General features: G+C 54.4%; 1 protein-coding gene across 2 annotated transcripts in view; it reads right to left on the bottom strand.

Annotated features, from left to right (window-relative positions):
• Positions 1-17,522, bottom strand: part of FBLN1 (fibulin 1) — an 80,408-nt gene that overhangs the window by 17,908 nt on the left and 44,978 nt on the right. Inside the window, exons 15-16 of one of the 2 annotated variants that reach the window (XM_059937159.1) lie at positions 3,097-3,239; positions 924-1,055 (exon numbers count right to left, since the gene is read on the bottom strand). In XM_059937159.1, the coding sequence (XP_059793142.1) occupies positions 924-1,055; positions 3,097-3,239 (275 nt within the window). Of the gene's footprint in view, positions 1-923; positions 1,056-3,096; positions 3,240-10,289; positions 10,743-17,522 lie in introns of those variants that run through there. The other variant, XM_059937160.1, reaches the window with a different exon arrangement.

Genomic DNA, 17,522 nt, shown 5'->3' with positions numbered 1-17,522 from the left:
ACAGCGCCACCTACAGACCATGTTCGAAAATGCTCGGCTCCAGGACCAGCCGAGTGGGCGCTCAAGACCTCACAAAATCCAGGGCCTAAGAGAACACGAGGCCCACTCCTGCCCACCCCCTTCACGACGAGGAAACGGAGGCCTAGGCGAGGACAGGCCTGGCCCTCAGTTGCTCAGCTGCTTTGAAAATGCGAGTCTAAATTTAAGTCCCAAGTGGCAGATGTGATGGTTTTCATTCTCCATGAATTTGAAGTCTCTAAAGCGGGACAGTTCAGGAGAGGCACCGTGAACAGCTTCCCAGACGCACCCGCTTCTGCTTCTCCCCTTCCGGGCCTTGCTAGTGCCCGTCCCCTCCCCCTTCTCCAAGTCCTCCTCCACCCCAGCGCTCCTTTGGCGCTGAATCTCGAGGGGTGTGTGTGTGTGTGGGGGGGGCTGTACATGCGCCTTGATGCGACCTTGGCCCTCCTACCCAATGACACGCGGAAGGGGACAAGACTGGACACCCTGCAAGGCGAGCCAGGCCCTGACGCCCGTTAGCTATTCCTCTGTTGCACCATAAGAATAAAGATCGTATCAGCTCCCACGATGGGGCAGCTGTGCCGAGCCCCCGGACCAGCGCTTTACCCGTGTGACCTCGTCTGAAATCCACGTTTGTGAGACGCAGAGACCTAGTTAATCCACCCTTTGTAGGTGGGGAGACTGAGCCCACAGGGGTCTCCCCGAGAGCTGGCGGCGCCACCACCCTGGATGCTCCTCACACTGTGATTGGCTGGGGGAGGTACGGGGTGGGGGGGTCCAGCTGGGCCCTGAAGGACCAGGGGACTCAGATGGGAGCCGGGCTGGTTCCCAACAGGCCTCGGCTAAGCCACTGGCTGGGAGGACGAGGGGGCGTCTAGGTGGACCTGCCGTCTCCGGCCACTCACCCACGGTCATGCCGTCCATGTAGCGCTTGATGATATCGAAGGAGTCGCGGAGGTTCCCGTCTGTTATGTCGAAGATGATGTCAGCGTGGTTGGCAGGATACGCGGGCGTGATGGCCCGGAGGAAGATGATCTCTGCAGAGAGAAGCACGGCGTGGGCCCCGTGACCCCGGAAATGCCCCCCCCCAGGCAATAAGGACCCAACACGAGGGACCCCGTGCATGGAGAAGGGGGAGGGCCCCCGAGGGGCCCTAGATCATAGCCTGTCCCCCCTTCTCATCAACGGGGAAGCCGAGGCCTGGAGAGACTGCGAGTCTGCCCTGAAGTCATGGAGCTGATCGGCAGCAGGGCCGGTGCTAGGAAGTAACTGGTGATGATTCAGGAGTCTCCCTGAAGCTGGGAAGATGGGGAAGGGGGCTGGATGATAGGGTATGGGCGAGAGGTCAGAAAGGGCAAGGGGGCAGGCTGGTCCCCTGCCCCACAGTGATGTGGGTCAGAAGCCACTTCTCAGGCCGGGCCGGGCAGTTTGGTGGCTGTATCCGTCTCCCGGGCCACCTGACACGAAGCCGGCAGCCTGCCCTGGGTGGGGAGCGCGAGGCCCCGATTTACCCCCGTTCTGTGTTATCTCGGGGAGGGGGGGATGTCCTCTCTCTGGGCCTCAGTTTCCTCATCTGTAAAGTGAATGAGGCAGCCCGCCAGTGCCCATCAAGGGTCCTCTCAACGCTAATGGTCAAGGTCTGGACTGCCTGGGCCCAAGACGCTGACAGGTATCTCTAACCACACCCAGCTCCCGCTAGAACAAAATTATGGACCAGCACTGGCCAGGAGGCCACAAAACCGGCCATTAGGGATTTGGGAAGGATTTGTGGTTTGGTGGAACCCGTCATTCTGCACAAGGCAAACAGCAGTCAGTGATTTTCTCCGACCCAAGTCCTCACACCCTGCGAAGATTCTGTGCCTCCCTTTTTCTAGAGGAACGAGTGGGCAGGTGGGGCAAGGGCCACCGGCTCCCGCAGGCAAGCACATCCCTGGGGTGCCTCTGGTGCCCTCCCACCCCCATGGCCAGGCTCTACGTTCCGGCATGTGCACCTGCATTACCCCCCAGGACCCCGTTGCCGTGTGTAAACACAGGGCAAACTGTCCATCTTCCCTGAGACGGTCAGAGGGCTCTTTCATATCACTGTGTCCCAGAGCCTGGCCCGAGCCTGGCACATCGGAGGCTCAGTCGATGTTTACTGAGTGAATCCTCATGGCGAGCTCCTCTGATGGCCTCCACAGAGGGAGGCGGTGTCTGGAGACCACACCAGCCCTGGCACGTGGGCTGCACACCCCGAAGCAAGCCATACGGGGCAGCACCCCGTCCACAGCCCTCTGCCGGGCGCCGGGAGCCCGCTGCCCTGGACCTACCCGTGTGCAAAGGGGGCTGTGATGGCAGGTCTACACTGCAGGCCAGGAGCTGCCTGCGGGCAGGGCACACTGACTGCTTTACTGCTGGGCTCCCTGGAGCTGGTCTGGCCGCACCAGCCCATCTGCCCCTCGGTCTCCAGGATGATGCTTCTGCACGCAAATAGCATCAGTCCCAACCCTCAACTGGCTCCCAAAGCCTAGGAGTTGAAGCCCCAACTCCAAGTGCAGGCTCCTGCTCCCACCCTTTCAGCCCCTCTCTTGCCAAGCCGTCCACCACTCCAGCCAGAAAAACTTGGCTTTGTTCCTCAAAGGTCTACACTCCCCACTCACCTCCAGACGTTTCCGGAGGTTCTGCTCTGCCCTCCTCTCTCCGTGCTCCCCACTTTCACTAAGTTGCCTCCTACTGACCCCTCAGGACCCAGAGTGGAGTCACTGCCTCCTGGAGGCCCCCATAGCCCCGCACTTGGCACAGAATCAACACTTAATAGCTATTTGTTGAACAACTGTAACCCCTAAGAAGAGACCCCCGAACTGAGAGCTGGGAATGGGCTGGAACGGTACCGCCACGTAGTCTGGGGACACGGAGGAGATGCAGAGGCAGGGAGGGGTGTACATTCCAAACCCCAAACCCACATCCCACCAAGGAGTGGCTCCTGCAGGCCAAGCTCTCAACTCCAGCAAGGGGGCTGCCTGGCAAGGAAGCTCCTCCAGACGATGGCCGCCCCCGGGACCCCTACGCCGGTTCCAAGCCGTGGGAGCGGCCACTCACCTTCGGGGCGGGTGAACTCGCGGAAGGTGGGCAGTGACACGACAGTGTGGGAGATGGTGTGCACTGGGTCCAGCACGCAGGTGACGTCATTGGGGCGGCAGGACTTGATGCAGCGGACGGTGTCTGTCTTCTCTTGGCGGAGCCTGAGGGGAACCACAGCACAAGAAGCGATGGGAAAGGTGGAACCAGCACTCCCACAGAGACTGGGGTCCGGGGAGGAGAAGCAGGTGGCCGGGTGGGACCACCTGTCCCAGAGTTGGCTCCGTCGGAGACCCGCACTGGCCTCCGCAGCCCGGCTGCTCCAAGGGGATGCTTCTCTGCCCTTGCTGCAAACTGGACCAGAACCCAAACCCCCGAGACACGCCCCGGTTTCCGTCTGTCCCAGCTGGGATAAGCAAAGCTTTGCTATTTGCCAACTATACGAACTGAGCTTCAGTTTCTACAACTGCAAATCACGTTCATTCATTCACTTGTTCAACAAGTGTGTTTTGAGCATCTGCTGGGTGTCAGGCACCAGGGACACCAAAGCAAACAAGGGAGACAGGGTCCGGCTCTCCTGGGGCCCCGGGTCGGGGGGTTGCAGGGGTAATAAATGAGGGAGCGTATGTAAAGCACCCAGCTTGGTGCCCAGCACAAAGCGGTCAAATCTCCAGTATCACACGATGGACGGGGAGGAAGGAAAAGGGGCCCAAGTTTGTTACAGGTCTGGCCATATTTTTAAAACCTCTTTATCATAAAATAAAACACAAATGCAAGAGCTACACAAAACAAAGGTACCGTTGAATGAGTATTATAAGGCAAACCACTTTATAATCAGCACCCAGGTCAAGAAAGAGAGCTTCACCTGCCACCTGAGGCCCCTTCGTGGGCCCCAGACCCGTCTCAACCCCCTCGTGCACCCCCAAAGTAACCCCTGTCCTGACTATCCTAGCAATCACCTACCTGGGTTCCTTTACATCTGTGTCACATAAGTGTGCATCTCGAGACACTATCATTTAAACTTGTCCATTAAAAATTTTTTGTTATATCTTTCTTTTTTTATTTATTTGGCTGCGCCGGGTCTTAGTTGCAGCACGTGGGATCTTTGTTGCGGCAGGCGGGCTCTTAGCTGCAGCTTGCGGGCCCTAGTTCCCTGACCAGGGATCGAACCCGGGTCCCCTGCATTGGGAGCGTGGAGCCTTACCCACTGGACCACCAGGGAAGTTCCTGTTATATCTTTCTAAAGTCCTTTTTAACCTACAGGTTGCCTCTCCGTTCCTTCATTTTCCATACAGTTTACCTGTTAGGGAAGCAAAGCATCTGAGCTATGGAGCTTCCATAGCTTCTGGCCTTGCTGACTGCATCCTCATGGCGCAGCCCAGCGTGCTCCCCTGACCTCTGCATTCCCTGCCCACTGGCAGCTGGATCCAGACGCCTGATCAGATGCAGACCCAGGCCCTTCAGCGAAATGACAGGTGGTGGTGTGTCTTCCGTCGGAGGCACGTGGTGTCTGGTCATCTCCTTTCTGTGACGTCAGCAGCTGCCAATGCTCAGGGTCCAGATCCAGTGACTCATCGGGGATGGCTCAATGCTGTGGTCCGAGTCTATAATTTCTTTTTCACTTGTTAGTTTGAATACTTCTGTAAAGAGATGCTTCCCCTCATACACTATCTGGTTACCAGGGGGTATCGTTCATAGAGGAAAAGCAACATTAAGGCTTGCTTCTTTCTTTGTGTTGACCTGTTTTCAGGATCATGAACTAGCGATCAGCATCCAGAGGTTATCAGTTGATTTTTTAAAAATATCAGTATGAACTCATAGATTTAAACTATGTGATGGACTTCAACCCATTGTAATTACTATCCTTTACTGGAGCTCAAGTTTTCCCATCTTTGGCCAGAGGGTAAATCGGGTTAGCTCCCAAGTTCTTTTGACCTGGCCCCAGGAATCTCTGATGGTTCTCTTGCTGTCTGGCTTGACAAGGCGGTCCAGCCTCATCTTACACTTTTACTGCCCCAGCTATTTCTCCAGGAAGTGTTGGGTTTGTTTTTTGTTTTGTTTTGTTTTTTAGTAGAAAATGGTATTTCAAGATCACAATCTGGATACCAGGAACGCTCAGTCCTACTGAGTTGGTCATTGTTTCTAGGCTTTTCAGTGGACATTTTTAAAGATAAACTACATCATGAGTTCATACTGATATTGACAATTCAAAACAAGAACCACATAGTTTTTTACTTAATCTCTTCTATATACCAAAGGAATCTCCTTTTTTCCATATCAAAATCCTCGTTCTTAAGAACACAGGAGATGACAGAATATTCGATACTTATTTATTTAGTATATTTCATATGTGACCCAGTAGTCTCAGAATAACAATACTAAAATTACTACCACTAACATAATTAATTAGAATAATGTTTTTGGATATGTTCTCCCTATTCTACCTACAATTTTTAAATAGCTGTGCTATTTCTACATTGTCTGAGCCATTTCTTTCGTTTTTTTTTTTCTTTTTTGCCACACCGCGTGGCATGCAGGATCTTAGTTCCCTGACCAAGGATCGAACCCGTGCCCCCTGCGGTGGAAGCACAGAGTCTTAACTAGACCACCAGGGAAGTCCCCATACTTCCCTTTTTTCTTATTGCACTCATTTAGTTGTAGTTCTATGAGTAACTATGTTTAGTGCTTGCATGTTGACAATTTCGCATGTTGATAATAGTTGGTGCCCTTTGTACAGGAAAGTCTGTTTTGTTGGGTATAAAATCCTTGGCTTACATTTTCTTGAATATCCTAAGTATTCATTTCCTTCTGGCATAAGTGTTGCTGTGAAGAAGTCTGATGATAATATAATTTTTTCCCATATAAGTCACTTGCCGTTTTTGCCCAAATGCACAGGGATTTTTTTGTTTTCTCTTTGTCTTGGTGTTGGTTGCTCTGAGTCAATATCTTCAGGTATGTTGGGTGTTCTTTCAATATGGAATTTCAAATCTTTTTCTTAAAATTTCTGTAAAGTTTCATGACTTATCATTTTTAGTATTTACTGTTCCCCTCCCTTGTTTTGGGTTAGTTCTTCGGGGATTTCTATTATCTGTATGTATGTTGGATCTTCTTTGCCTATCTTCAACATCTGTCACTTTCTCTTCAAGCCTTTTCATCTCTTTTGTTATTCATTTTTCAATTTATAAATTTTTTCTTTTCAACTTCTCCTTAAGTATTTATTTCTGAAATTGCTTTCCGCTTTAATTTTAAATTATTTCTTGAGTTCCATCACTTCATTTCTTGTTTTTTCCTAATTCTGGCTTACATTTTTCCTTCATTTTTGGTAATTTTCTCAATCCTTTTAGATTGTTCTGATATAGACTACAGTTTTGATCTAGTCTGTGAGCATATCTTCCTGGTGTACTTTCATTACCCAGAAGGATATCACTCTGTTCTTTATTCTCTTTTTTCCTACAATATCTTTTATGAGATTTAACCTGGATACTTTTAAGTTGATCATTTTTATGTGAAATTAGTTTTCGTGAAATTTGAGAAAGAGGCGTGGTTCACAGTGGTTTTTCAGACCTCATTGATGTCTGTGCTGGACAGTTGCACACATCACTTCATTTAACCTTCACAGCTTTTTCCTCTACACCACACTGCCTCCTTCCTTAGCTAATAAAATGCTTTGTTTTCCACTTGGGAATTTTAGAACGGGGCTGGTATGCAGGGCTTTCTGAGAAGAGGCTAGAATAGCAAGCTGAGGAGCACTGACTCATCCCGGTAGCCCTGTCCCCTTCACAGCATGGGGCTGCACTTCTGAGAGCAGAATCCAGAGCCAGGCTGCCTGGGTTTGAACCCCGGGCCCACCTTACATCAGCACTGGGACTTTGGGCAAGTTACTTAACCTCTCTCTCCCCGATGTCCTCATTGTGAAATGAGGATCATAACAGCACTTTCCTCACAAGGCTCCGTGAGGGTTAGTTAAGCGCTTGGTACAGTGCCTGGCTCACAGAAAGCAGTGTCTAGGTGTCAGCTGTCATAGTTGTTATTATTTTCATCAGCATAATAACGATAATCATAATTATTACCCTCCACCCTTGGGAGCTTGCTTTAGTACAGTGACAGTCAGAAGGGCACACACATGGGAATTCCCTGGCGGTCCAGTGGTTAGGACTCTGCACTTTCACTGCCAAGGGTGCAGGTCCAATCCCTGGTCGGGGAACTAAGATCCCACAAGCCGCAAAGCACACTGTGCTTTTTGGCACAGCCCACCCCCCCAAAAAAAGTGTACACGCAGGTCCAGGAGTCGGAAGTGATGGCAGCTCTACAAACCCTCTGAACTTTTATTCCCCATTTAAATCAAGATCCAACTGAACCCTCAAGTACCTTCCAATGAGTGGAGGAACCAACACTTATTAACTGCCTACCACGTGCCAGACGCTGCCTCGTGTGTAAGTAACTTCACGTAATGTTCAAAATAATCCAGGAAGTGGGCCTTGAAGCTCTGAAAGGCAAATGACTTATCCGAGGTCACAGAACTAGTAAATGGCAAGAAGGACATTAAAACTCTTGTGTTTTTGTTTGTTTGGTTGGTTGGCTGGCTTGGTTTGCTTTTTCTGCACTGTGTGATCTCAGCAGGATGATCCAGGAATACTGCTAAGTAGCCTCAAGGAACTGCAGGGAGGTGAGCAGTCAGGTAATTCAGATATCATCCCCCACATGTGCACTCAGGTACACACGGAGAAACATCAGAGGTGTCCTAAAATGGAACAGGCCACCTTAAGAGGCAGGGAGTTCCACAAACAAGGGCGAGTGCAAACAAAGCTGGATTGTCAGTTGATGGGAATGTTGTAGAGGGGATTCTGGCTTCTAAAGCCCCCGAGAATTTTCCCCCCATCTTAACACTCCTATGGGAAAAGTGCTTCTCTGGCCTGAATAATCTGGACCATGATAAAATAATAATTGAATACATGATGAATCCTTGCTGTGTCTTGCTGATTTCACAGAAGAGGTGATATTTGAACTAAGCCTTGAAAATACTATCAACCCATCCATCATCCATCCATCCATCCATCCATCCATCCATATGTTTATTCGGATGTTTACTGAGTTCCTTCCACAGGCCAGACATTCTGAAAGTGTAGAGAACACAGGTACAAGCCCTGCCTTCAAAAAGGCCCAGAGAAGTGGGGATGATAAAAAGTAACGATAGGGTAACTGCTCTGACGGAGTACGGCCGGCGCTAGAAGATCTCAGATTCAGGAAAGGTTTCACTGAGGAGGTGACTTCAGGGAGGATGGCAGTTTGCAGGAGGATGGCATGGCACATGCTAAAGCCAAGAGAAAGTGCATGCAGAGAAGGACAAGAGCCCTGTGTGACTGGAACACAAGCAAGGGGGTGAGCTAGAGCGGGGAGCGGGAGGGAGATGTAGCTGAAAAGACGGGCAGAGGCTGCAGCAGGCAGGGCCTTGAATGTCATTCCAAGGGAGTTGGGCTTCATCTGCTAGTGAAAGAATCATAGAAGTTTCTAAAGAGGGGAGGGACATAACCAGACTGGTCCTTCAGAGAGGTCCTCTGGCTTCAGCTTGGAAGATAGGAGACTGGAAGCCAGTCCAGACCAGAGATGCTCAGAGAGGGGTCTGGGAGACAATGGGGGCTTGGAGATGAATGGCTAGGAGCATGCGTGTGTTCCCATGGCGAGTTAACCGCTGCCTCTGTCATAGGGCACTTGGGCATAGTGTTAACTGTATACCCGTCCTCTCCACTAGACAGCAAGGTGGGCCCTTTCCCCACTTTCCTTCCATGTACTTGTAGGAAGGACCTTAGGATCCTCCAGTAACCTTTACTTGATTCCTCTTGACATTCTGCCTTCCCTTCACATTTCTGCTTGAAAACAGCGCCAGCAGCCACAGAAATGCTAGACATGTAAAGCAATGTTGGCAGGAAGTTATCCATTCCCTCAACAGACAGGGGTAGAGCACCTACTGTGTGCTAGGCCCTGCCAGGAGCTAGCGACACGGCACTGAATGAGACAGACTTGGTCCCTGCCTTCATGGAGCCTTCTGGATGGTGGGGAAGACAAAAGTAAAACAGATAAATAGGAACTGCAAACTGTGATGAACATCACAAAGGCAGTGTTATGAGAAAGACTGACAGAAGAATATAACCAAAGGATGTCGTCAAGGGAGGCCCAGCTGAGATAGGAACATATAGGCTGAGGTTTAACCAACATTCAGGCCAAGGGTGCAAATGCATGTGCAAAGGGCCTGAGGCAGCAAAGAGCTGGGCAGTGTGGCTCCAGGGAGGTGAGCGAGGGGAGAACAATTTGAGGTCAGGCTGGAGATGGACATTAGCACTAAATGATGCAGGGCTTTGAGAGGCACGTTGGGGACTTGGCTGGGATCATGGTGGAAGAGTCAAAGCTGTGTAGTCAGCAAACCGAGGTTCCAATACCCATGTGTGATCTTGGGCAAATCACTCGCCCCCTCTGAGTCTCTCTTGGGATGAAACACCTGCCCCACAGGATGGGAAGTAACGCATATGAAGGACCTGACGCTGCCTTAGGGGTTCCCACGAGCGGCACATTCATCGTGCTGTCCTTTGCCTCTTCCTGGTACGAAGCTGAGAACCTTAGTGGAGGGAACCGACCTCACTTAGCTAAGGGCTGCATCCAAGACGCTGCGATTGCATTCAGTGTTTTTCCACAAGTTCGGGTTTCCCATCAAGACAAACAGAAAGGGAGGTTTGAGTCTCATGATAGAGCTTTCTTGCTTCGGTTAAAGGCTCAGCTCCTGGTGACACAATAAGGAAACGAAGCTGGGGCCAGTAGACCTGGCTCCTAGGCCTGGCTCTACCACAAATGGCCCACGTCACCTCGGCCAAGCCCCTCCCCTTCTCTGGGCCTCAGTTTCCACATCTGTGAAGTGAGAGGGGACGGAGGTCAGTCATCCCTGGGGGCGTTCGTCACCTCGTCCTCTGGGCTAATAAACACAAGCGGAGGAGAGAGAATCATGTCAGATGAAACACCCGAGCCTCGTTCTCTCCGGGCCTGGGCTCCGGCGGTGTGGAATGTGACCCCCACCAACGGGGGCCCCTGGGCGCACACTCCTCACGGAAAACACTCCTTGGTCACCCTTGGGGGCGCCAGGCGGTGCTCGGCTCCCCCCTCCCCACCGGGGACAAGCAGCACAGAGACACCCGACCGCACCAAATAAAACCAAGGCACGCCAGCCATGCTGTGTGGGATCGCCCGCTGAACCTTTATTCGGATCCCGGAGGGGAGGGTGAGGAAAGCAACAAGAGGGGGCCCCCCCACGGCCCAAAGCGCGTGCTCAGAGCTCTGCGGACACAAAGATGTAAAGCTTGGCCACAAAGGAGCTGACGGTGCCGTGGCGCGAGAGGTCCATCCTGACGGTCAGGAGCAAGTCCCTGGGCTCGGGGACGGGCTTGGTGAGGGCCACCACCCCACTGTGGTGGCTCACCTTCTGGGTGGTGAAAAAGCCCTCCTCGTTGCCGCCGGTGATGGCCAGCTGCATGCTGTCCCCGGGGACGGCACTGGAGGGGCCCATGCGGAAAACCACGGCGGGCACTTGGATGTTGGTGGGAAAAGAGAGGTGGTAGTAGGTTATTCTCAGAGGCAGCTTGGGGCACTCCTGATTCTCATGGCAAGGCAAGCGCTCGCAGCGGCTGCAAGAAAAGTGGACAGAGAGAAAGAAGAGGGTTAGGGCCCATCCAGCAAGCGGAGAAACAACAGAGCATGGGGGCGGGGAAGCGGGGGCTCGCTGGGCGGGGCCTCCCGCCGCCCCTCTGGCCAATCAGCCAACGGGAAGAGCACCCCTCACTCACCTGTGGGAGGTACCGGGGACCTCCGGGCCGCGGGCTCAGGCACTAGCCTCTTCCAACACCCTCAGGGGGCGCTGGGTGGCTGGGGTCAAGGGTTGTGCCTGGAGCGAGGTGTGTCCCCTTCTCACTGGCAGAGCCCCACCCCGGGCTGTCCTCACCAGGCACACCCTGCCCTCTGAGTGTCGTCCAGGCTCCTGGCTCCTCGCCCACACAGTGGTCAGGGCGACACAGGGCTCCTGAGTGGGTCTCGGAGACGACCCCCGAAGTGAGTGTCTGCACGCCGGCAAGTCCGGCTGCTGCCGTCTACGGAGCGCCCGGCTATTGGTCATCACGCCTTCGCTAGTGCGATCACACCCGCATGGGGATGGGGGCTGAGGGCCATTGTTCAGATGGGGAAACTGAGGCTGAAAGAGTCAGTGGCCTTCCTGAGGTCACAGAGTGAGTGAGGAAGCTAGATTTGTGCTCAGGCAGTGAGGTCTGTTCCCCGTCTTCCCTCGCTAAGCCCTGTGCTCTAGGCCCAGTTCCCCGTCTGTGTCCACAGGGCCAACCAGGGCTTGAGACGGAGATGGAGGGATGTTCTAACGTCCTGTCACAGGATGGGGACAGGTTCTAACTTCCTGTGACAGGATGGGGACAGGATCTAACTCCCTGTGACAGCATGGGGACAGGTTCTAACCTACTGTCACAGGATGGGGACAGGTTCTAACGTCCTGTGACAGGATGGGGACAGGTTCTAACTTCCTGTGACAGGATGGGGACAGGATCTAACTTCCTGTACAAGGATGGGGACAGGTTCTAACCTACTGTCACAGGACGGGGACAGGTTCTAACGTCCTGTCACAGGATGCGGACAGGATCTAACTTCCTGTGACAGCATGGGGACAGGTTCTAACTTCCTGTACAAGGACGGAGACAGGTTCTAACCTACTGTCACAGGACGGGGACAGGTTCTAACATCCTGTACAAGGATGGGGACAAGTTCTAACGTCCTGTGACAGGACGGGGACAGGTTCTAACGTCCTGTGACAGGACAGGGACAGGTTCTAACATCCTGTGACAGGACGGGGACAGGTTCTAACATCCTGTGACAGGACGGGGACAGGTTCTAACGTCCTGTGACAGCATGGGGACAGGTTCTAACTTCCTGTACAAGGATGGGGACAGGTTCTAACCTACTGTCACAGGACAGGGACAGGTTCTAACGTCCTGTGACAGTACAGGGACAGGTTCTAACGTCCTCTGACAGGTTGGGGACAGGTTCTAAAGCCCTGTGACAGGATGGGGACAGGTTCTAAAGCCCTGTGACAGGATGGGGACAGGTTCTAACGTCCTGTGACAGGATGGGGTCAGGTTCTAATGTCCTGTGACAGGATGGGGACAGGTTCTAACGTCCTCTGACAGGACGGGGACAGGTTCTAACATCCTGTGACAGGACGGGGACAGGTTCTAACGTCCTGTGACAGGAAGGGGACAGGTTCTAACGTCCTCTGACAGGATGGGGTCAGGTTCTAACGTCCTGTGACAGGATGGGGACAGGTTCTAACGTCCTCTGACAGGACGGGGTCAGGTTCTAATGTCCTGTGACAGGATGGGGACAGGTTCTAACGTCCTGTGACAGGATGGGGACAGGTTCTAACGTCCTCTGACAGGACGGGGACAGGTTCTAACGTCCTGTGACAGGACGGGGACAGGTTCTAAAGCCCCGTGACAGGATGGGGACAGGTTCTAACGTCCTGTGACAGGATGGGGACAGGTTCTAACTTCCTGTGAGATGATAAGAACAGGGCCTATCTTCTGCCTCCTGAACTCCAGGCCCATCACACTCTGAAGGCAACTGCCTTAGAAGCAGAGCCAAGGTGCAGAGCCCTACGGGACCTGACAGAGCACGTCCCAGGAAGTTCTGCCATCTTGACTGTGTTTGGATTCTCCAACCACGAGCATCTACTGTCCTAGTCTTCTATCACGCCTCCATTTCAACTTTTTTAGTTTCCATGCCTCTTGTTAGGCAACTAGGACTTATTTACACTTGGCATTTATTGTGAGCGCTGTCTCTTTTTACATCCTATGTCCAGGATGTAAAATCCTTTCTTTCAGTTGACCATTTACCATTCTGAGCTCTTAGAAAGGGCGGCCCTGGGAATGAGCTCCAGGCTAGTGAAGGTGGGTGAGGATCAGGAACACTGAAGAGGAGGGTTCTGCGTGGGAGGGGGCTCAGAGGCAGAGGGGAGAGGCAGGAAAGAAGGCGGGCATGCGTGCTGCTGAGGGGCAGTGCCCCCCCACAAAGACACCCAGGTCCAGGCCAGATGGGAGTGCGCCAGGTGACTGTGGAGAAACCGAGGGACGGGGCCTGGCCTCGTGCTGGGTACACTGGGGCTTCTGCTTCCCCAAGCTCACCTCACTGTCCCACCTGGTTCTCCTTATTCTACTGACGAAGCTCAGTGAGAACATGTAATTTGTCCACGACTCCACGGTCTGTACTAAATGCCAGAAGCAAAGTGGGCCTGTCTCACTTCAAAGCCTGTGTGTACACGTGCACGCACACACACACACACACACACACACACACACGCCCCAGCTGCTTCAGGAAGGGCCTGGTGGATCTGGCCAGCAGGTGGCGCCAGCGTCTCCTTCATGTGCGTTAAGTTTTCCCACGTCTCCCATATCCAAGGCCAGGATTTTGATTCGCCAGAGGATTAAGCCGGCATGGGTGGAAGGCAGGGAACATGAGGTGTGCATGAAGTTCTGGCATCACACACCAGAGAGCTGGATACTCCTTCCTCCTCAGTGGTCCCCACCCACCCCCAACCCCACAGGGTCACCAAGCGGAGCCCCCAAGCCCTTCCTCACTCTGGGCCTTTCTGGGCCTGGCTCCTTTCAGACTGCTTGCTTCCCAAGGGTGGGGCTGTGACTCTCTGGCTTCATCTCCAGTACCAGCTCGACACCTACATGCTTTCTACCTGCACACGAGTAAATACGGGCCTGATTTTCCTGGTCAGTTCCAACATCAATTATCCTATCCTGCTCTCCCCCATACTTGCCGAAACATCTCAGAAAGCATAACAACTGCCTCTGGCAAACTGCCTGTCAGCCTGGGGACGGCAGCAAAGTCTTTGTTAGCCGGTGTGTCTAGACAGAGGAGGGGCCGTCGCCACCGCATCTATTACGGAGCAGAGGAGGCCGGGACCCCCGGGACCACGCACCTTGGTTTCCATCTCGACCCGCATGAGAGAACAATGTGCCCCGATTTTTCAGTTCAACGAATTTGATCAGGACACCCCAAGTTCCATGAAAATGCAATTACTGAGGGCCACCACACGCCAGAGAAAAAAGGTCCTCAAGGCCAGTCCCTTCTCTCGGGAGGCACGGCCATTCTGGCCGCCCCCCAGGCTGTCTGATGCTCGCAGCCATCCCTGCTGGCACTTCTCTGACTTTCAGGCTCCTGTCATTCTGGACACAAGCCCCAGGAACCGGCCGGGGCAGGGCTCCACCCGCTCTGCCCACCCGCATTACCGCCTGGGGTTGAACAGCTGTGCCAACCAAGGCTGCCCAGCCTCGCTCTGGCTTCCGAGACCCCGGGTGTCAGGGGGCTGCCCCGCCGAGGGGGTAAAGAGGATGTTTTCGGCCCCACCCCAGGCTCTGGGACACTGAACGTTCCTCCCGTGGGGAGGAGGGAATTGTGTGCTCGGGATCTTAACAGCCCAGTCAGTCTGTGAGGCGCAGCCCCGCGGTTTGCGGCCCAGCCTGCTGGGTCATGTTCCAGTTACCACTGGCCAGAAGGAGGCTGTGTGGGAGAGGGAAGGCTGAGGCCCAGAGACAGAAAGACAAAGAGACACAGAGAGAGAGAGAGAGAGAGAGAGAGAGAGACTCAAATCTTGCCTGTAAAGGCTCCCTTAATGTTAACCACAGAAGTGCCAGTTACTGGGTCCTTCCTAATGCAGCTTTTTTGAATTTTACAAATTGCTTTCTGAAGGTCAGATAGTAAATTCTTTAAGAGGATTTTTGTGGAGAAGGAAAAGGGCTGTAAAGTAGAAAACTCCAGCCTGAGGGGTCTGCAGTGCTGAGAGAGGGTCGGCCCCTCCTCACCTGGAGCTCCGGCCTGCGTCCTGCCCACGTTGGTCTACACGACGTGTCAGTGACCTGTCACCGTGCTCACCCTAAGCTAGCAGTGCTCCTGTGGTCCCAGAGGAACCCCCCCAACGGGGACGAGGCAACCAGGATGAGACCCCCTATGGCCCCTCAACCTGGGATTCCAGGCCCGGCCCTCACTTCCTGTGCCTGACGCTGGGCTCCTGGCTGGTCCGTGATTCCTCAGCAGGGTTAACAAAGGAGAAATTCTAACTAGACAGATTCCCATGTGCAGCAGGCACGGCTCCAGGACCACACAGCCCTTCAGGAGCCCATGTCTCGTCTTCCCATCTAAGGGCTGAGCGACCCTAGACCCGCCAGTCACACAGTCAGCCCACAGGCACACAGGCAGCAGCAGAGCAAGGGCTGCACAGCTGCTCTGAGGAACCTCTGGATTCTGAGGACGGGACCAGGGGGGCCAGTTTTCATCCTCCTCACCACCACTGCTGTCTGGGCACCAATGCTGGCCGGGGGCTGGGCACGTGGAGCGTTACCGCCAATCCTCATTAATCCTCCAGGCACTGACAAGCAGGGATTGTCAACACTGTGTTACAGAGGCAAAAAGGGCCCTTGGGTGACCAAGACCCAAGGTCATGGCACCGAGGAACAGGAGAGCCAGGCCCGGAAGCCAGGATGGGACCCAGGCCTGGTTCCTCCCTCCTCCAGGCAGCCTCCCAGGCCATGCCCCAACCTGGACACCAGGGCCCACCTTCCCTCCATCCATAAATACTGGCAGTAAAACACGCCTTGGGGCGCCTATCCACACCCCCCAGGGCTGAACTCAGGGCAAGCGGTATGGAGGTGGCTCAGCCCCACAATCGCAGGTCACCCTACAGGAACCCAGGAGGGCGATATCACCGCCCCCTTTACAGCAAGAAGCTCACGGGACCTGGTCACGGTCAAGGTCAAGGGGCCTGGAACTGACTGAGCTTAGGAGGCAAACCTGAGTGAGCCGGACACCAAAGCCAGATCGTTCATCTCAATGCCAGACAGCATCTCCATGAGGCCCGAGAACAGCCACAGGGGCTCAGTCAGGACCCTCAGTGCAGGGACCACACCTTTTCCCAGCTCCACTCGCCTCCCAGCCTCTGCTCCGGCCGCTGGGTGGCGCTGGTGAGCGGCATGCTGGTCAATGGGGCCACAGTCTCCCCTGGAGGGGCTGCCTGGAGTTTCATCCTCCCCCTCTCACCTTGACTGCGGGTAGGGGCTCACTTCCTGCCCTTTTAACACAGAGAATGACGGAGCCCCCTCTTTATCATCCCCTGGGGGGCAGGCTGAGGAACCCCTGGGATGGAGACAGACCAGGCCCTGGAGCATCAGTCCCTCGGTCAGCAGAACGTGGTTCCTCGCTGAATAGCCCATATTCCCGGCCAGGACTCCTCTGTTCCCCTTTAATGCAGGTCCACAGCCCCGCTCCAATCCCACCCCTCGCTCCCTCTCCCTCTGCCTAACTCGGCTCCTCCTTCCCCCTCCACTCAAGCATTGCCAACTCCAGGCCCCCCTGCCGACCGTGCTCCCCGCCAGAGAGGGGGGCCCTCCTTGGTCTCAGTACCCCTGCACTCTGCCCGCTGCCGTTCTGCGTGTGCTCCTCGGGGGCTCAGAGCAGGGGATGGGGGGCCTTTGTGGGCCCACTGTCTGCCCAGGTGCCTGCACAGGCTCACGGAGAACATTCCCCAAACAAGTAAATGACTTTCGCCGGCACTGCAGGGCGGCGAAGGATTCCACAACAAGCATCGACGCGGTGGGGGGCAGGGGGCAACTTCAGCCACAGCCTCAGGACACGACGCTAGCCTGCCGGCCTGCCCACCCCCAGCTTAGGAGGCGTGAAGACCCTGCACAGGGCAGCCTCCGCCCCTTTTGCTTTCGTGATCGTGTGTGAGTTATACATGGAGAGCAATCAGCCAGTCTTCCAGAATCCTCAGACCCAGACACAGACAAGGGCCTGGGAGCGAGGGAATGCAGACACACAGCAGCGCAGCCTCAAATTAAGGATACGGATCTTTCTTCACAGCTCAGGGGAGCACCGACACTGCCCACTTAGCTGTTGCATAACCCACAGGCTCTTTGGAATGCTGGCAAACCCAGTTCTGGAGTGGCTTCTCCCTACCTGGCAAGCAGGCCCGCTGGGGAAACTGAGAGGACCTGCAGGGGGGCAGGGGCGGCAAGGCCGGGGGATGAACACCCCCGACGCCAGGAAGAACACTGGAGCCGTCTGAGCGGCTCCTGCTCTGGCATTCGGCCAGCAGGAGGCGGGGCCAGAACAGCAAGTGGACGCTGGGGCCTGGGACCCCGCCAAGATGGCACTGACCACGGCCAAGGCCAAGAGGCCAAGTTTCCCAGGCAGCCTGGCTGTGTGCTGGCTTTGAGCACTTCCCGGGGCTGGAGGGAAGGGGTCACGCATCCACGCTCCTGAGATCGGCTCCCACTGTGGAGCTTTTCCTTAAACAACGGCCAGGGGCACGAAAGGAGACTCATCTGATAAAATAAGGGATGGGGTCG

Source organism: Balaenoptera ricei, chromosome 10 (assembly GCF_028023285.1).
Source record: "Balaenoptera ricei isolate mBalRic1 chromosome 10, mBalRic1.hap2, whole genome shotgun sequence".
Lineage (NCBI taxonomy): Eukaryota > Metazoa > Chordata > Mammalia > Artiodactyla > Balaenopteridae > Balaenoptera > Balaenoptera ricei.
Note: the sequence above shows the minus strand (reverse complement) of the source record. Positions and strands in the feature narration are given on the sequence as shown.